At 44.2% G+C, this 15,339-nt stretch overlaps 1 protein-coding gene across 2 annotated transcripts in view; it reads left to right on the top strand.

Moving 5' to 3' along the window:
• The window catches only part of LOC134356075 (RNA-binding Raly-like protein), a 1,565,186-nt gene that overhangs the window by 1,435,077 nt on the left and 114,770 nt on the right, over positions 1-15,339 (top strand). For both annotated transcript variants that reach the window (XM_063066635.1, XM_063066636.1), the window contains exon 8: positions 10,244-10,357. In XM_063066635.1, coding sequence (XP_062922705.1) covers positions 10,244-10,357 — 114 coding nt within the window. The remainder of the gene's footprint in view (positions 1-10,243; positions 10,358-15,339) is intronic.

Below are 15,339 nucleotides of genomic sequence, written 5' to 3'. Positions count from 1 at the left end.
CCTTGTAAGCATACACTCTCCAACTGCCTCCAACTAGGGTGACTCAGGTCCCCAATAATCCTACGGGCCCTTTTTACACACATGATTCAGGACATTTACAAAGACAGGTGTGTAAAAAGGGCCCGTAGGATCACTGGGGACCCGAGTCACCCCAACCACAATCTATTGCAGCTGCTACCATCCAGGAAATGGTACCGCAGCATAAAAGCCAGGACCAACAAGCTCCGGGACAGCTTCTTCCCACCAGACCATCAGACTGATTAACTCACGCAGATCTGAGTGTATTCTACGTTACATTGACTGTTCTATTTATTATAAATTATTATTAATTACTATGATTGCACGTTGCACATTTAGATGGAGACGTAAGGTAAAGATTTTTACTCCTCACGTATGTGGAGGATGTACGAAATAAAGTCAATTCAATCCAATTCTATTCAATGTTCAGGAAAGATCAGCACCTTCTGTTGTGAAGGGGTCCATTTGATGGGTTACACATCCACCAATTTCTTCCACTCTGTCAGCCCACAGTGGCAGGATCAATTCTCCATAAGATGCACTGCAAAGCCCAGAGTCAGAATCAGAAACGTGGATATTATCACTGCCGTATGTAATGAAATGAGCTGTTCTGCAGTATCAGTATAAACATTCAAAAATGTTGCAATCTAACAAAATAAGTAGTGCAGAAAGAGAACAAATGGTGTTCGTGGGTTCATCTACGTTTCGGAGATCTGACGACAGAGGGGAGGAAGCTGTTTTTAAAGCATTGAGTGTGTGCCTTCAGGCTCTTGTATCTCCTCCTTGATTGCAGTAATGTGAAGAGGGCATGTCCTGAGTGTTGAAGGACAATAATGGATGCCACCTTTTTGAGGCATTGCCTTTTGAAGATGTCCTCACTGGTGTGGAGGCTCGTGCCCGTGGTGGCACTGACTGAGTATACAACCCTCTGAAGCTTTTACACTCGTGCTTTGGCATCTCCATACCAGACAGTGATGCAGTCAGTCACAGTGATCTCCACAGTACCCCTGTAGAAAGTTGCTGGAGTATTTGGTGACGTACTAAATCCACTGAAGCTCCTAATGAAATATAACTCCTGGCATGCCTTTTTCATAATTGCATTAACATCTTGTTCGTAGAAGTTCACATCCAGTTCACCCATTCCATTGTTGACCCCTTGATGACACCACTCAACCAGTGATCTGTCTCACTCTCGTATGCCTCCTCATCATCTGAGATTCTGCTAATAGCAGTTATGTCATCAGCACATTTATAGATGACACTTGAACTGTGTCTAGCCACACAGTCATCGGTGTAGACAGAGTAGAGAATCGTTGAGATGCAACAGTGTTGATTGTCAGCAAGGAGGAGATGTTATTTCTGATCCTCACTGACTCTGGTATCCTGATGAGGAAGTCAAGGATCCAGTTGCAGGGGAAGGTACAGCGGTCCACATTTTGGTGATTAGAATTGAGTAACCTCAATAATGGTGTTGTACACTGAGCTGTAATCAATAAACAGCAGCCTGATGTAGGTGTTACTGTTACCGAGGTGGTCCAAGGCCTTGTGGAGAGCCAGTGAGATTGCATCTTCTGTAGACCTATTGTGGTGGTAGGCAAATTGCAGTGGGTCTAGGTTCTTGCCTGGACAAAAGTTAATTCCAGCTGTGAACAACCTCTCAAAGGACTTCATCACAGTAGATGCTGGGCGATCGTAGGGTGAGGAAGGCAAATGCAATGACATCATTCATTTTAAGAGGTCCACAATACAAGAGCAGGGACATGATGCTGAGGCTTTATAAGGCACAGCTGAGGCCTCACCTTGAGTATCATGAACAGTGTTGGGCTCCTTATCTAAGAAGAGATGTGCTGGCATTGGAGAGGGTCCAGAGGGAGTTCACAAGGATGATGCTGAGAATGAAAGGGTTATCATATGAGAACCGTTTGATGGCTCTGGGCCTGTACTTGCTGGAATTTAAAAGGATGGGGGAGGATATTTCATTGAAACCTTTCCAATGTTGAAAGGTCAAGACAGAGTTGATGTAGAAAGCATGTTTCTTATGGTGGGTGGGGGGGAGTCTAGGACAAGAGGGCACAGCCTCTGGACACCAGTCTAAGTCAATCCCATTTGCCAGTGTTTGCCCAATATCCCCCTAAGCCTATCCTGTCCAAGTATGTTTCTTTCAGGTAATGTTTGTTTACCTTCCTCTGGCAGCTCGTTCATATATGAACCACCCTTCTATTAAATCCCTCCCCTCTTGCCCTGAGGTTATGTCTTCATGTCTTTGATTCACTAAGCCTACGATATGTCCTCGCGTTTTTGATGCCCCAACCCTAGGAAAAAGACTGTCCCCATCTCACGCACATGACCTTTCGCTAACCTCATATCTGAGACCAAGGGAACACACTTCTAAGTAGATGGAAAATCCTGGGAACACTTACCAACTCTGGCAGCACCAGATAACTTATTATATTTTCTTGCAACATAGCAGGAGGTCATTTAGACCACTGCGTTTCTGACGGGTCTCGGAGCAATCCCATCAATTCCATTCCCCTACTTATTTCCTCTGGCCTATTCTTTTCACATCCATATACAACCGGATTCTCCAACCACCATCCTGCACTGGGATAAGTTACTGTGGAAAGTGAACCCACGTGGATGTGCACGGAAAGCAGAGCATCCAGTGCTGACACGGAGAGAAAGTGTAAACTCTGCACAGACAGCTCCAAATGTCAGGGTCGAGCCTGCAAGACAGCAGCACTACCTAAAGCTAAAAGATTAGTTTTATTTGTCATGGGTACAGTACATCGAAACAGACAGTGAAATGCATTGTTTGCATTCACATCAGCGAGGATTGGGCTGAACAACCCACAAGTGTTGCCATGCTTCCAGCATCAACATAGCATGCCCACAACTTACTGACCCTAACCCACACGTCTTTGAAATGTGGGAGGATAGCAGAGCATCTGGAGGAAACCCACACGGTCACATAAAGAACGTACAAACTCCAACAGACAGTGGCGGGAATTGAACACCAATCTTACAGCTGGCACTGTAGAACATAATGCTAACCACTACGCTATCGTCCCGGATCTGGTCCGCCTCTGTCCTGTCCAGCACTAGCTTTCATCAGAAGTGTAAGATGTTACAGGTTTTGAACCAAGCAGATTTTAATTGGAAGTTTCATGTGAACCTCCACTTCCAGCTGTTTTCTCATTCCTGGGAAATGGAATGCAATTTATTTCAATGGCCATTAATTTTATCTCCTGGATTGGAGCCCAGTGAAAGCAGGGGCAGAAAGGAACCCATCTGTTTAGCTTTAACCCGCGATCTCAATGTTACAACATATGAGATTGGACACCCAGCATCCTGCCAACTTGAATTAAATCACTCTAGTACATCATTAATTGAAGTTGAAGGAAATCTCCAAGCAACACAGAGTCAGCAGGATGGTGAAATACTGAACTGTACACTCCTTTAAAACGTTATTGAGCTCTCCGTTCTTTCGGCAAGTGCCTGCCATTGACTATGAAATTTCATCAGTAGCTTCGCTCTGACCAGGAGGAACACTAGATATCGAACCACTCCTCAGCTGCTGATGGAGAGTACACTGTTCGTCAAAGTTGTAGGTTGCACTCAGTCAGTTTTAGCCATTTAGTCTGTTATGAGTGCTCTGTTCCAAAGTTCAAAGTCAAAAGTAAATTCATTATCAAAGTACATACAATGTATGTCATTATATACTACATTGAGATTTATTTTCCTCCAGGCATTCACAGTAGAACGAAGAAATACAACAGAATCAATGAAAAGCTACACATGCACAAAGACTGACAAACAACCAAAGAGCAAAAGATAAGCTGTGCAAATATAAATAAATAAATGAATAGACAAACAAATAAATAATACTGAGAACATGAGTTGTCAAGTCTTTGAAAATCAGTTTGGAGTTGATGTGAGTGAAGTTATCCATGCTGGATGAAGGGTAATAACTGCTCCAGGACCTGGTGGTGTGAGACATAAAGTTCCTGTATCTCCTTCCTGATGGCAGCAGTAAGAAGAGAGCATGGCGTGAATGGTGGGGCCACTGGGATGGGGAAAGATGCTTGACAAAAGCTTCCAAGGTGAGGGAGGTTAGAAAGTTCCTCAGCAGGCCTCCATGCACTGCCCTGCCTACAGAAGGTGAGTGAGGCAGTGGGTGTGCAGGGAATTAAATAGAGTTTGCACCAGGCCACCCATCACCTGTTATCTAAGCTTACAAAGAGCAGTCTCTCTTCAAAAGCAAGCCAGCTGTTAGACCTTGAAAGGGGTCCATATCTGGGTCACAACCCTATACCAGTAGATGTTAGTGCCTTGTGTAGAGGGTTTACAGCACCCTATCCGAGTAGGTGTCAGTGCATTGAGTTATAAAGTTTACAAGACCCTATCCCAGTGGAGTCAGTGTCTTGAGTAGGGGGTTCATAGGATCATAACCCAGTAAGTGTCAGTGCATTCAGGAGTGGGGTTCACAGACCGTGCCCCAATTGATTTTAGTGTATCCAGGTGAAAAGTGATACGAACCGTAACGCTTTAGAAACAAACCAGCAGCAATAGACTACATCTGGAGTCTGGTTTTGATATTAACTAATGGTATTTATTAGTAACTACGCAATACAGTAATATAAATGCAGATAAATGAAACAGGTTAGCAATGAATTATAAGTGTAGAAATATATGAAAATCAAGCTCCTTCAGGTCTAGGGGTAAATAGATAGTCTTATGATGATGGGTAAAGTTCAGTTCAGTTTGTGGTATTGAGTTGAGTAATGATGGAGAGAGAGGGAGGGAGAGATTTGAGTCTTCAGGTGAGCTGACATTGTCGATCTTCCCGTTGTCCTCCGAAATCCTTTAGAAGTCACCGACTGTGACCACAACAAAGGGGACTGTTCTTCTGTGGTGGAATTATCAACCCAGGCAAGGGTTGGACACACAAATAACTCCCCACCGGTCACAACCTGTTCACACAGCGAGAGCCACTGATTGATCCATCTGATCGATCCTCCAAAACCCACTTTTTCTGTGGGCACAGCAAAGCTCATTCAGTGTCCAAAACCATGTGTCTGTAGGTCTAACAGCTGACTTTCTATTTATCTCACCGTGCTGAATACCAGCTGTCCATCAAACAGCTCTTCCCTTCTCTCTCTATAAGAATGCAGAAGCTGAAACCAGTGTCCTTGTAAAAATGTAAACATGCTGCAGAAAACCCATAACATCATCCAAAGCTGTCTTCCTCTCTCTCTCACTCTCTCTCTCTCTCTCTCTCTTAAAAACAAGCTGTTGGTGTTAAATAACTCTCTCTCTCTCTCTTTTCAAAAGCACAGTTCATAGGGGTAATTCAGGACCCCGTTACAGAAGTTACTTGTGAAATTAATTCTCTCCTTTTCTATGTGCGCATGATATGTTCCTAAACTAGGACTGGGTCAGAGCTTTGACTGATAAAAGTAGACTCTTCTTTCAATTACCATGTTATTTAAGGTTGTTTTGGAGCATACCTTTAAGGATTTGTGTCACAGTCCCTTTATCTGAAGGTCCTGAAGAGAGATTTCTGGGAGTTAGGAAGGAAGCTGAGAAGCAGGACCTCCAGGGTAGTAATCTCGGGATTGCTACCTGTGCCACGTGCTAGCAAGGGCAAGAATAGTAGGATCAGGCAGATGAATGCGTGGCTGAGAGACTGGTGCAGGGGGCAGGGCTTCAGATTCTTGGATAATTGGGATCTCTTCTGAGGGAAGTATGACCTGTTCAAAAAGGACAGGTTACACCTGAACCAGAAGGGGACCAATATCCTTGCGGGAAAGTTTAATAGAGCTGTTAGGGAGGGTTTAAACTAATTTGGCAGGGGGATGGGAACCGGAATGATAGAGCGGAGGAAGGGGAAAACAGAAATAAATCTAAGATAGTGAGCAGTAAAGATGTCAGGAAAGACAGGCAGGTGATGGGGCAAATTTGTAGCCATTGGGATGAGTTGCAGTGCAATAAAGTTGCAGTGAAATCAAAGCAAAAAGTACCAAATACTGGACTTAAGGTGTTATACTTAAATGTATGCAGCATAAGGAATAAGGTGGATGATCTTGTCGTACAGCTACAGATTGGCAGGTATGATATTGTGGCCATCACTGAGACGTGGCTAAAGGATGCATGTCTCTGGGAGCTGAACATCCAAGGATGCATGATGTATCGGAAGGATAGGAAGGTAGGCAGAGGGGGAGGCGCAGCTTTATTGGTAAGAAATGATATTAAATCATTAGAAAGAGGTGATATAGTATCGGAAGGTGAAGAATCTTTATGGGTTGAGCTAAGAAATTGCAAGGGTAAAAGGACCCTGATGGCAGTTATTTATAGGCCTCCAAACAGCTGCAGGGATGTGGACTACAAATTACAACTGGAAATAGAAAAGGCTTTTCAGAAGGGCAGTGTTATGATAATTGTGGGGTTTTTAACATGTGAGTGGATTAGGAAAATCAGGTCGGCACTGGATCTCAAGAGAGAGAATTTGTAGAATGTCTGCGAGATGGCTTTTTAGAACAGCTTGTTGTTGAGCCCACTAGGGGATCGGCTGTACTGGACTGGGTATTGTGTAATGAACCGGAGGTGATTAGAGAGATTGAGGTGAAGGAACCCTCAGGAGGCAGTGATCATAACATGATTGAGTTCACTGTGAAATTAGAGAAAGAGAAGCCGAAATCTGATGTGTTGGTATTTCAGTGGAGTAAAGGAAATTACAGTGGCATGGGAGAGGTGGCCAAAGTTGACTGGAAAGGGACACTGGCAGGAAAGACGGCAGAGCAACAGTGGCTGGAGTTTATGCAAGAAGTGAGGAAGGTGCAAGACAAGTATATTCCAAAAAAGAAGAAATTTTCGAATGGAAAAAGGATGCAACTGTGGTTGACAAGAGAAGTCAAGGCCAAAGTTAAAGCAGAGGGCATACAAGGAAGCAAAAATTAGTGGGAAGACAGAGGATTGGGAAGTTTTTAAAAGCTTACAAGAGGAAACTAAGAAGGTCATTAAGAGTGAAAAGATTAACTGTGAAAGGAAGCTAGCAAATAATATCAAAGGGGATACTGAAAGCTTTTTCAAGTATATGAAGAGTAAAAGACAGGTGAGAGTAGATATAGGACCGATAGAAAATGATGCTGGAGAAATTGTAATGGGAGATAAGGAGATGGCGGAGGAACTGATCGAGTATTTTGCATCAGTCTTCACTGAGGAAGACACTCAAGGGTGGCAGGGAAGAGGAGTGTGTGCATTCACAATTACGACAGAGAAAGTTCTCAGGAAGCTGAATAGTCTAAAGGTAGATAAATCTCCTGGACCAGATGGAATGCACCCTCGTGTTCTGAAGGAAGTAGCTGTGGAGATTGCGGAGGCATTAGCGATGATCTTTCAAAAGTCGATAGATTCTGGCATGGTTCCGGAGGACTGGAAGATTACAAATGTCACTCCGCTATTTAAGAAGCGGTCAAGGAAGCAAAAAGGAAATTATAGACCTGTTAGCTTGACATCGGTGGTTGGGAAGTTGTTGGAGTCGATTGTCAAGGATGAGATTACAGAGTACCTGGAGGCATATGACAAGATAGGCAGAACTCAGCATGGATTCCTTTTAGGAAAACCCTGCCTGACAAACTTGTTACAATTTTTTGAGGAAATTACCTGTAGGCTAGACAAGGGAGATGCAGTGGATGTTGTATATTTGGATTTTCAGAAGGCCTTTGACAAAGTGCCACACATGAGGCTACTTAACAAGATTAGAGCCCATGGAATTACAGGAAAGTCACATACGTGGATAGAGTGTTGGCTGATTGGTAGGAAACAGAGTGTGGAAATAAAGGGATCCTATTCTGGTTGGCTGCCAGTTACCAGTGGTGTTCCACAGGGGTCTGTGTTGGGGCCGCTTCTTTTTACATTGTACATCAACGATTTGGATTATGGAATAGATGGCTTTGTGGCTGAGTTTGCTGACAATACGAAGATAGGTGGAGGGGCCGGTAGTGCTGAGGAAACGGAAAGTCTGCAGAGAGACTTGCATAGATTGGAAGAATGGGCAGAGAAGTGGCAAATGAAATACAATGTTGGAAAGTGTATGGTTATGCACTTTGGCAGAAGAAATAAACGGGCAGACTATTATTTAAATGGGGAAAGAATTCAAAGTTCTGAGATGCAACGGGACTTGGGAGTCCTCGTACAGGACACCCTTAAAGTTAACCTACAGGTTGAGTCGGTGGTGAAGAAGGCAAATGCAATGTTGGCATTCATTTCCAGAGGAATAGAATATAGGAGCAGAGATGTGATGTTGAGGCTCTATAGGGCGCTAGTGAGACCTCACCTGGAGTACTGTGGGCAGTTTTGGTCTCCTTATTTAAGAAAGGATGTGCTGACATTGGAGAGGGTACAGAGAAGATTCACTAGAATGATTCCGGGAATGAGAGGGTTAACATATGAGGAGCGTTTGTCCGCTCTTGGACTGTATTCCTTGGAGTTTAGAAGAATGAGGGGAGACCTCATAGAAACATTTCGAATGTTGAAAGGCATGGACAGAGTGGATGTGGCAAACTCGTTTCCCATGGTAGGGGAGTCTAGTACGAGAGGGCATGACTTAAGGATTGAAGGGTGCCCATTCAGAACAGAAATGCAAAGAAATTTTTTTCGTCAGAGGGTGATGAATCTGTGGAATTTGTTGCTACGGGCAGCAGTGGAGGCCAAGTTATTGGGTGTATTTAAGGCAGAGATTGATAGGTATCTGAGTAGCCAGGGCATCAAAGGTTGTGGTGAGAAGGCGGGGGAGTGGGACTAAATGGGAGAATGGATCAGTTCATGATAAAATGGCGGAGCAGACTTGATGGGCCGAATGGCCGTCTTCTCCTTTGTCTTATGGTCTTATGGTCTATCCTTTCAGATATTGTTCAGATGTTAACAGATAGTATTACAAAAGGTTCTGCAGATGCTGGAAATCCAGAGTAACACACACAAAATACTGGAGGAACTCAACAGGCCCAGCAGCATCTGTGAAGGGGAATAAAGAGCTGACATTTCGGGCTGTGACCCTGACTGTTTACAGCATTGTTAAAGAAGACTCTATCAGTGTCAGCTGACCTTCAGGTCTACTTCCCACAAGGAGAATTGGATGAATATTATTTTTTTACCACTTTGGTAGTCTCATACATGTGGAAAGCTTGCAATTCATCCTCACCTCCCACATTTTAAAATAAACCAAATATTTCTACTTAATTGGGTCTCCCCTGCCACTTCCTGACTAAGAATTAAGTGGGCGTTATTGTTGTGTGGTGAGACCCATAGGCAAGCATCTTCTCACCTGTATGTGTAATTGCCCTGCTGGAGATGCTTTTGCCCAAAGAAGATTATCACTTCCTTCCCAGTGGCAGTCTTGAAGCTAAAGGATCAACTTTATTCACCACATACATAGAAACATAGAAATATAGAAAACCTACAGCACAATACAGGCCCTTCAGCCCACAAAGTTGTGCTGAACATGTCCCTACCTTAGAAATTACTAGACTTACCCATAGTCCTCTATTTTTCTAAGCTCCATGTACCTATCCAAAAGTCTCTTAAAAGACCCTATCGTATCCACCTCCACGACCTTTGCCGGCAACCCATTTCACACACTCACCACTCGCTCAGTAAAAAACTTACCCCTGACATCTCTTCTGTACCTACTCCCCAGCATCTTAAACCTGTGTCCTTTTGTGGCAACCATTTCATCCCTGGGAAAAAGCCTCTGACTATCCACACGATCAATGCTTCTCATCATCTTATTCACCTCTATCAGGTCACCTCTCATCCTCCATCGCTTCAAGGAGAAAAGGCCGAGTTCACTCAACCTGTTTTCATAAAGCATGCTCCCCAATCCAGGCAACATCCTTGTAAATCTCCTCTGCACCCTTTCTATGGCTTCCACATCCTTCCTGTAGTGAGGTGACCAGAACTGAGCACAGTACTCCAAGTGGGATCTGACCAGGGTCCTATATAGCTCCAACATTACCTCTCGGCTCCTAAACTCAATTCCATGATTGATGAAGGCCAATACACCATATGCCTTCTTAACCACAGAGTCAATCAACAGTTAACAATTATAAAGAGTAAAGAATTATATAAAAATAAAGCTAGAGGGTAAAGCATGGATATGGTATAAAATAATGTCCATTTACTGTGAAGATAGGTTCTCATGGAAATTACTGTCTTTTTGGTCTTTCAGTGAAAGCCGATGATCTACAGACAATAAAGAAGGAGCTCACCCAGATAAAGATCCACATCGACGGCTTGCTGAACAGCTTGGAGCGGATGGAGAAACAGCGCAAAGCTCCGACTGGTGAGAGCGGCAGAACTAATTCTTTTACTCCCAAATCCTTTTCTGTTTTATCACCTTTACTTGCCCACATGTATATTGAACCACATAGAGAGGTGCATCACCTGAGTTGACGAAGTGGAAGTTGTGGCTTCCACTGCCCACAACTTACTAACCCTAACCCGCGGCTGTTTGGAGTGTGGGAGGGAATCCGAGCACTAGGAGAAAACTCACGCAGTTATGGAGAGAATGTACAAACTCTGTACTGGACGGTGGGAGCAGCTGAACCTGACCTTACCTCTGGTGTGCAGTGAAGCATTGCACTAGCCGCTGTACTACTGTGCCACTCCGTTCATGGGAAAGATCTGTTGGCAATGTCGTGGTAAATAGTTAGTTGTGCTGAGTTGGGTGGGGATGTAAAGCTACATGTAAATCAGGTGCTATGATCTATATTAGGCTACTCAGCACGGGATAGAAGTGAAAGTTGCAAACACAGCCTTGTCCATCACACTAACTCCACTGACAGCTGTCTACACTTTCACCTGTCTAATGAATTTACCCAACATTATCAAGGGTCCCTTCACACCCAAGGCATTCTCTCTTCCCCATTCTATTGGGCAGAAAATATAAAAGCCAGAAAGCATATACCACCAGGCTCAAGGACAGCTTCAATTCACTGTTATCAGACTCTTGAACAAACATCCACATTCTGTTTACTCTTACTGCCTCAATGTAGTTATAGACTGCACAATCTGTCTGGATGACGCAGTCTGTCTGGATGACACACAGAATAAAAACATTTTGCTGTATCACAGTACACATGACAGCAGTAATAAACCGACCGTGCAGAGAAGGTTGTCCTGCCTGTAACTCAGCCCCAGTCCCAACAGGAAATTTGATCATTTTGACTAAATAATCCATTTAATATTTGTATTTTATTTAACCTCATTCAGGACCACCTTTTCTCTGACAAAATTCTTGCAATTATTTATGTTACTTGTTGTCTTCTGTGACTTGTGTTTTTGCTTGGTTAACCTGTTGCCAATGCTTTTTAAATATTCTTCAGATATCTCCACTGGGAATTTCAATCACTTTCTTTGTACTCCTACAACTCCTTATACCATTTCCACCCCTGTTAAATCACAGGGCGCAAGATTTGATGTGATTTAGGCACATACTGTAAATATAGCAAGGGTGCCTAAACCTTTGCAGAGGCCTGTAGTAATGCTGCTGCAAACAAATTTCATGACATGTGTGAGGGATGATAAACCTGACTCTGCTATATACGGATTTCTGTTGTGGACTGACAGTGGGAAAGGGGCGGGTAGAGGGGAGTCATGGTTGGGAAAACGGAAAGGGAGGGGGAGAGAGAGCGAAAGATACTAGAGTGACATTCTGTAATGATCAATTTAAGGTCGTTTGGAATCAAATGACCTTGCCTGGTGTCTCAGGGCTGGGTGTATCTGCCTGCATGCCACTCCCACCTCTGGCACTTCTCTACCATCTGTCCCACACCCCTCCCGTGGACCTCCATCTTTGCCATTCCCAATATCCTTTTCTCATTGAAAGTGGGCATGCAGGTACAGCAGGCGGTGAAAAAGGCGAACGGTATGCTGGCATTTATAGCGAGAGGATTCGAGTACAGGAGCAGGGAGGTACTACTGCAGTTGTACAAGGCCTTGGTGAGACCACACCTGGAGTATTGTGTGCAGTTTTGGTCCCCTAATCTGAGGAAAGACATCTTTGCCATAGAGGGAGTACAAAGAAGGTTCACCAGATTGATTCCTGGGATGGCAGGTCTTTCATATGAAGAAAGACTGGATGAACTGGGCTTGTACTCGTTGGAATTTAGAAGATTGAGGGGGGATCTGATTGAAACGTATAAGATCCTAAAGGGATTGGACAGGCTAGATGCGGGAAGATTGTTCCCGATGTTGGGGAGGTCTAGAACGAGGGGTCACAGTTTGAGGATAGAGGGGAAGCCTTTTAGGACCGAGGTTAGGAAAAACTTCTTCACACAGAGAGTGGTGAATCTGTGGAATTCTCTGCCACAGCAAACTGTTGAGGCCAGTTCATTAGCTATGTTTAAAAGGAAGTTAGATATGGCCCTTGTGGCTACAGGGGTCAGGGGGTATGGAGGGAAGGCTGGGGCGGGGTTCTGAGTTGGATGATCAGCCATGATCATAATAAATGGCGGTGCAGGCTCGAAGGGCCGAATGGCCTACTCCTGCACCTATTTTCTATGTTTCTATGTTTCTATGTTCCACATTGACAAAGACGTGTAAAAGTCTTCGGCACCCTAGCTATATATATGAATCAGAATCAGAATCAGGTTTATTATCACCGGCATATGACGTGAAATTTGTTAACTTAATGGCAGCAGTTCAATGCATACATAATCTAGCAGAGAAAAATAATTATAATAAGTAAAATAAAAAGAATAATTATAAATCAATTACAGTACAAGTATATTGAATAGATTTATAAAAACATGCAAAAGCAGAAATACGGTATATTAAGAAGTGAGGTAGTGTCTAAAGATTCAACGTCCATTTAGGAATCGGATGGCAGAGGGGAAGAAGCTGTTCCTGAATCACTGAGTGTGTGCCTTCAGGCTTCTGTATCTCCTACCTATTGGTAACAGTGAGAAAAGGGCATGCCCTGGATGCTGGAGGTCCTTAATAATGGACGATTCCTTTCTGAGACACCGCTCCCTAAAGATGTTCTGGGTACTTTGTAGGCTAGTACCCAAGATGGAGCTGACTAGATTTACAACCTTCTGCAGCTTCTTTTGGTCCTGTGCGATCCTGTGTTCGGTACTGTGTGATGCAGCCTGTCAGAATGCTCTCCATGGTACAACTATAGAAGTTTTTGAGTGTATTTGTTGACATGCCAAATCTCTTCAAACTCCTAATAAAGTATAGCCGCTGTCTTGCCTTCTTTATAACTGCACCGATACGTTGGGACCAGGTTAGATCCCGGAGATCTTGACACCAAGGAAATTGAAACTGCTCACGTTCTTCACTTCTGATCCCTCTATGAGGATTGGTATGTGTTCCTTTGTTTTACCCTTCCTGAAGTCCACAGTCAGCTCTTTCATCTTACTGACGTTGAGTGCCAGGTTGTTGCTGCGACACCGTCCCACTAGTTGGCATATCTCACTCCTGTACGCCCTCTCGTCACCACCTGAGATTCTACCAACAATGGTGGTATCGTCAGCAAATTTATAGATGGTATTTGAGCTGTGCCTAGTCACACAGTCATGTGTATGTAGATTGTAGAGCAGTGGGCTAAGCACACACCCCTGAGGTGCGCCAGTATTGATTGTCAGTGAGGAGGAGATGTTATCACCAATCTGCATAGATTGTGGTCTTCCGGTTAGGAAGTCGAGGATCCAATTGCAGAGGGAGGTACAGAGGCCCGGGTTCTGCAACTTCTCAATCAGGATTGTGGGAATGATGGTATTAAATGCCGAGCTATAGTCGATGAACAGCAACCTGACGTAGGCGTTTCTGTTGTCCAGGTGGTCTAAAGCCATGTGGAGAGCCATTGAGATCATGTCTGTCCTTGACCTATTGTGGCGATAAGCAAATTGCAGTGGGTCCAGGTCCTTGCTGAGGCAGGAGTTCAGTCTAGTCATGACCAACCTCTCAAAGCATTTCATCACTGTAGATGTGAGGGCTACTGGACCATAGTCATTAAGGCAGCCCACGTTATTCTTCTTAGGCACAGGTATAATTGTTGCCTTTTTGAAGTAAGTGGGAACTTCCGCCTGTGGCAGTGAGAGGTTGAAAATGTCCTTGAATGCTCCCACCAGTTGGTTGGCACAGGTTTTCAGAACTTTACCACGTACTCCATCAGGACTTTCCGCCTTGCGAGGGTTCAGTCTCTTTAAAGACAGTCTAACATCGGACTCTGAGACAGAGATCACAGGGACATCAGGTGCAGCAGGGATCTTCACAGCTGTAGTTGTGTTCGCACTTTCAAAGCGGCCACAGAAGGCATTGAGTTCACCTGTAGTGAAGCATCGCTGCCATTCATGCTATTAAGTTTTGCTTTGTAGGAAGTAATGTCTTGCAGACCCTGCCAGAGTTGCCATGCGTCCGATGTCGCATCCAACCTCATTCGAAATTGTCTCTTCGCCCTTGAAGTAGCCCTCTGCAAATCATACCTGGTTTTCTGTTACAGGCCTGAGTTGCCAGACTTGATGCCACAGATCTAGCCTTCAGCAGATGATGTACCTCCTGGTTCATCCATGGCTTTTGGTTTGGGAATGTACAGTAAGTCTTTGTAGGCACACACTCATCCACACAGGGTTTAATGAAGTCAGTAACAACTGCAGCATACTCATCCAGGTTCAAAGATGAATCCCTGAATACAGTCCAGTCCATCAATTCAAAGCAGTCCTGTAGGCGCTCCTGTGCTTCCCTTGTCCAAACCTTCTTGGTCCTCACTACTGGTGCTGCAGTCTTCAGTCTCTGCCTATACTCAGAGAGTAGAAGTACAGCTAGGTGATCAGACTTCCCGAGGTGAGGGCGTGGAATAGCATGGTAGGCGTTCTTGATGGTGGTGTAGCAATGGTCCAGTGTGTTGTTTCCTCTGGTATTGCAAGTGATCTGTTGACGGTAATTGCTTAGTGATTTTTTCAGAGTGACCTGGTTAAAATCTCCCAAAACACTGGTGAAGGCGTTAGGGTGCGGTATTTTGTGCATGTTGATCCCATTGCTCCGATCATCTAAAGCCTGATTGACATTGGCCTGAGGGGGAATGTATAATGCTACCAAAATGACCCCAGTGAAATTACCCCATGGTAGGTAAAAAGAACAGCACTTAACTGCTAGATATTCCAGGTCTGCTGAGCAGAATTGGGACAGCACTGATATATTTGTGAACCAAGAAGAGTTGATCATGAGGCATACTCCTCCACCTCTGCTTTTGAGAGACTCTGTAGATCTACCCTGATGGTGTATAGTAAACCCGTCAATCTGAATCGCTGCATCCGGTAA

This window comes from Mobula hypostoma, chromosome 14, assembly GCF_963921235.1.
Source record: "Mobula hypostoma chromosome 14, sMobHyp1.1, whole genome shotgun sequence".
Lineage (NCBI taxonomy): Eukaryota > Metazoa > Chordata > Chondrichthyes > Myliobatiformes > Myliobatidae > Mobula > Mobula hypostoma.
Note: the sequence above shows the minus strand (reverse complement) of the source record. Positions and strands in the feature narration are given on the sequence as shown.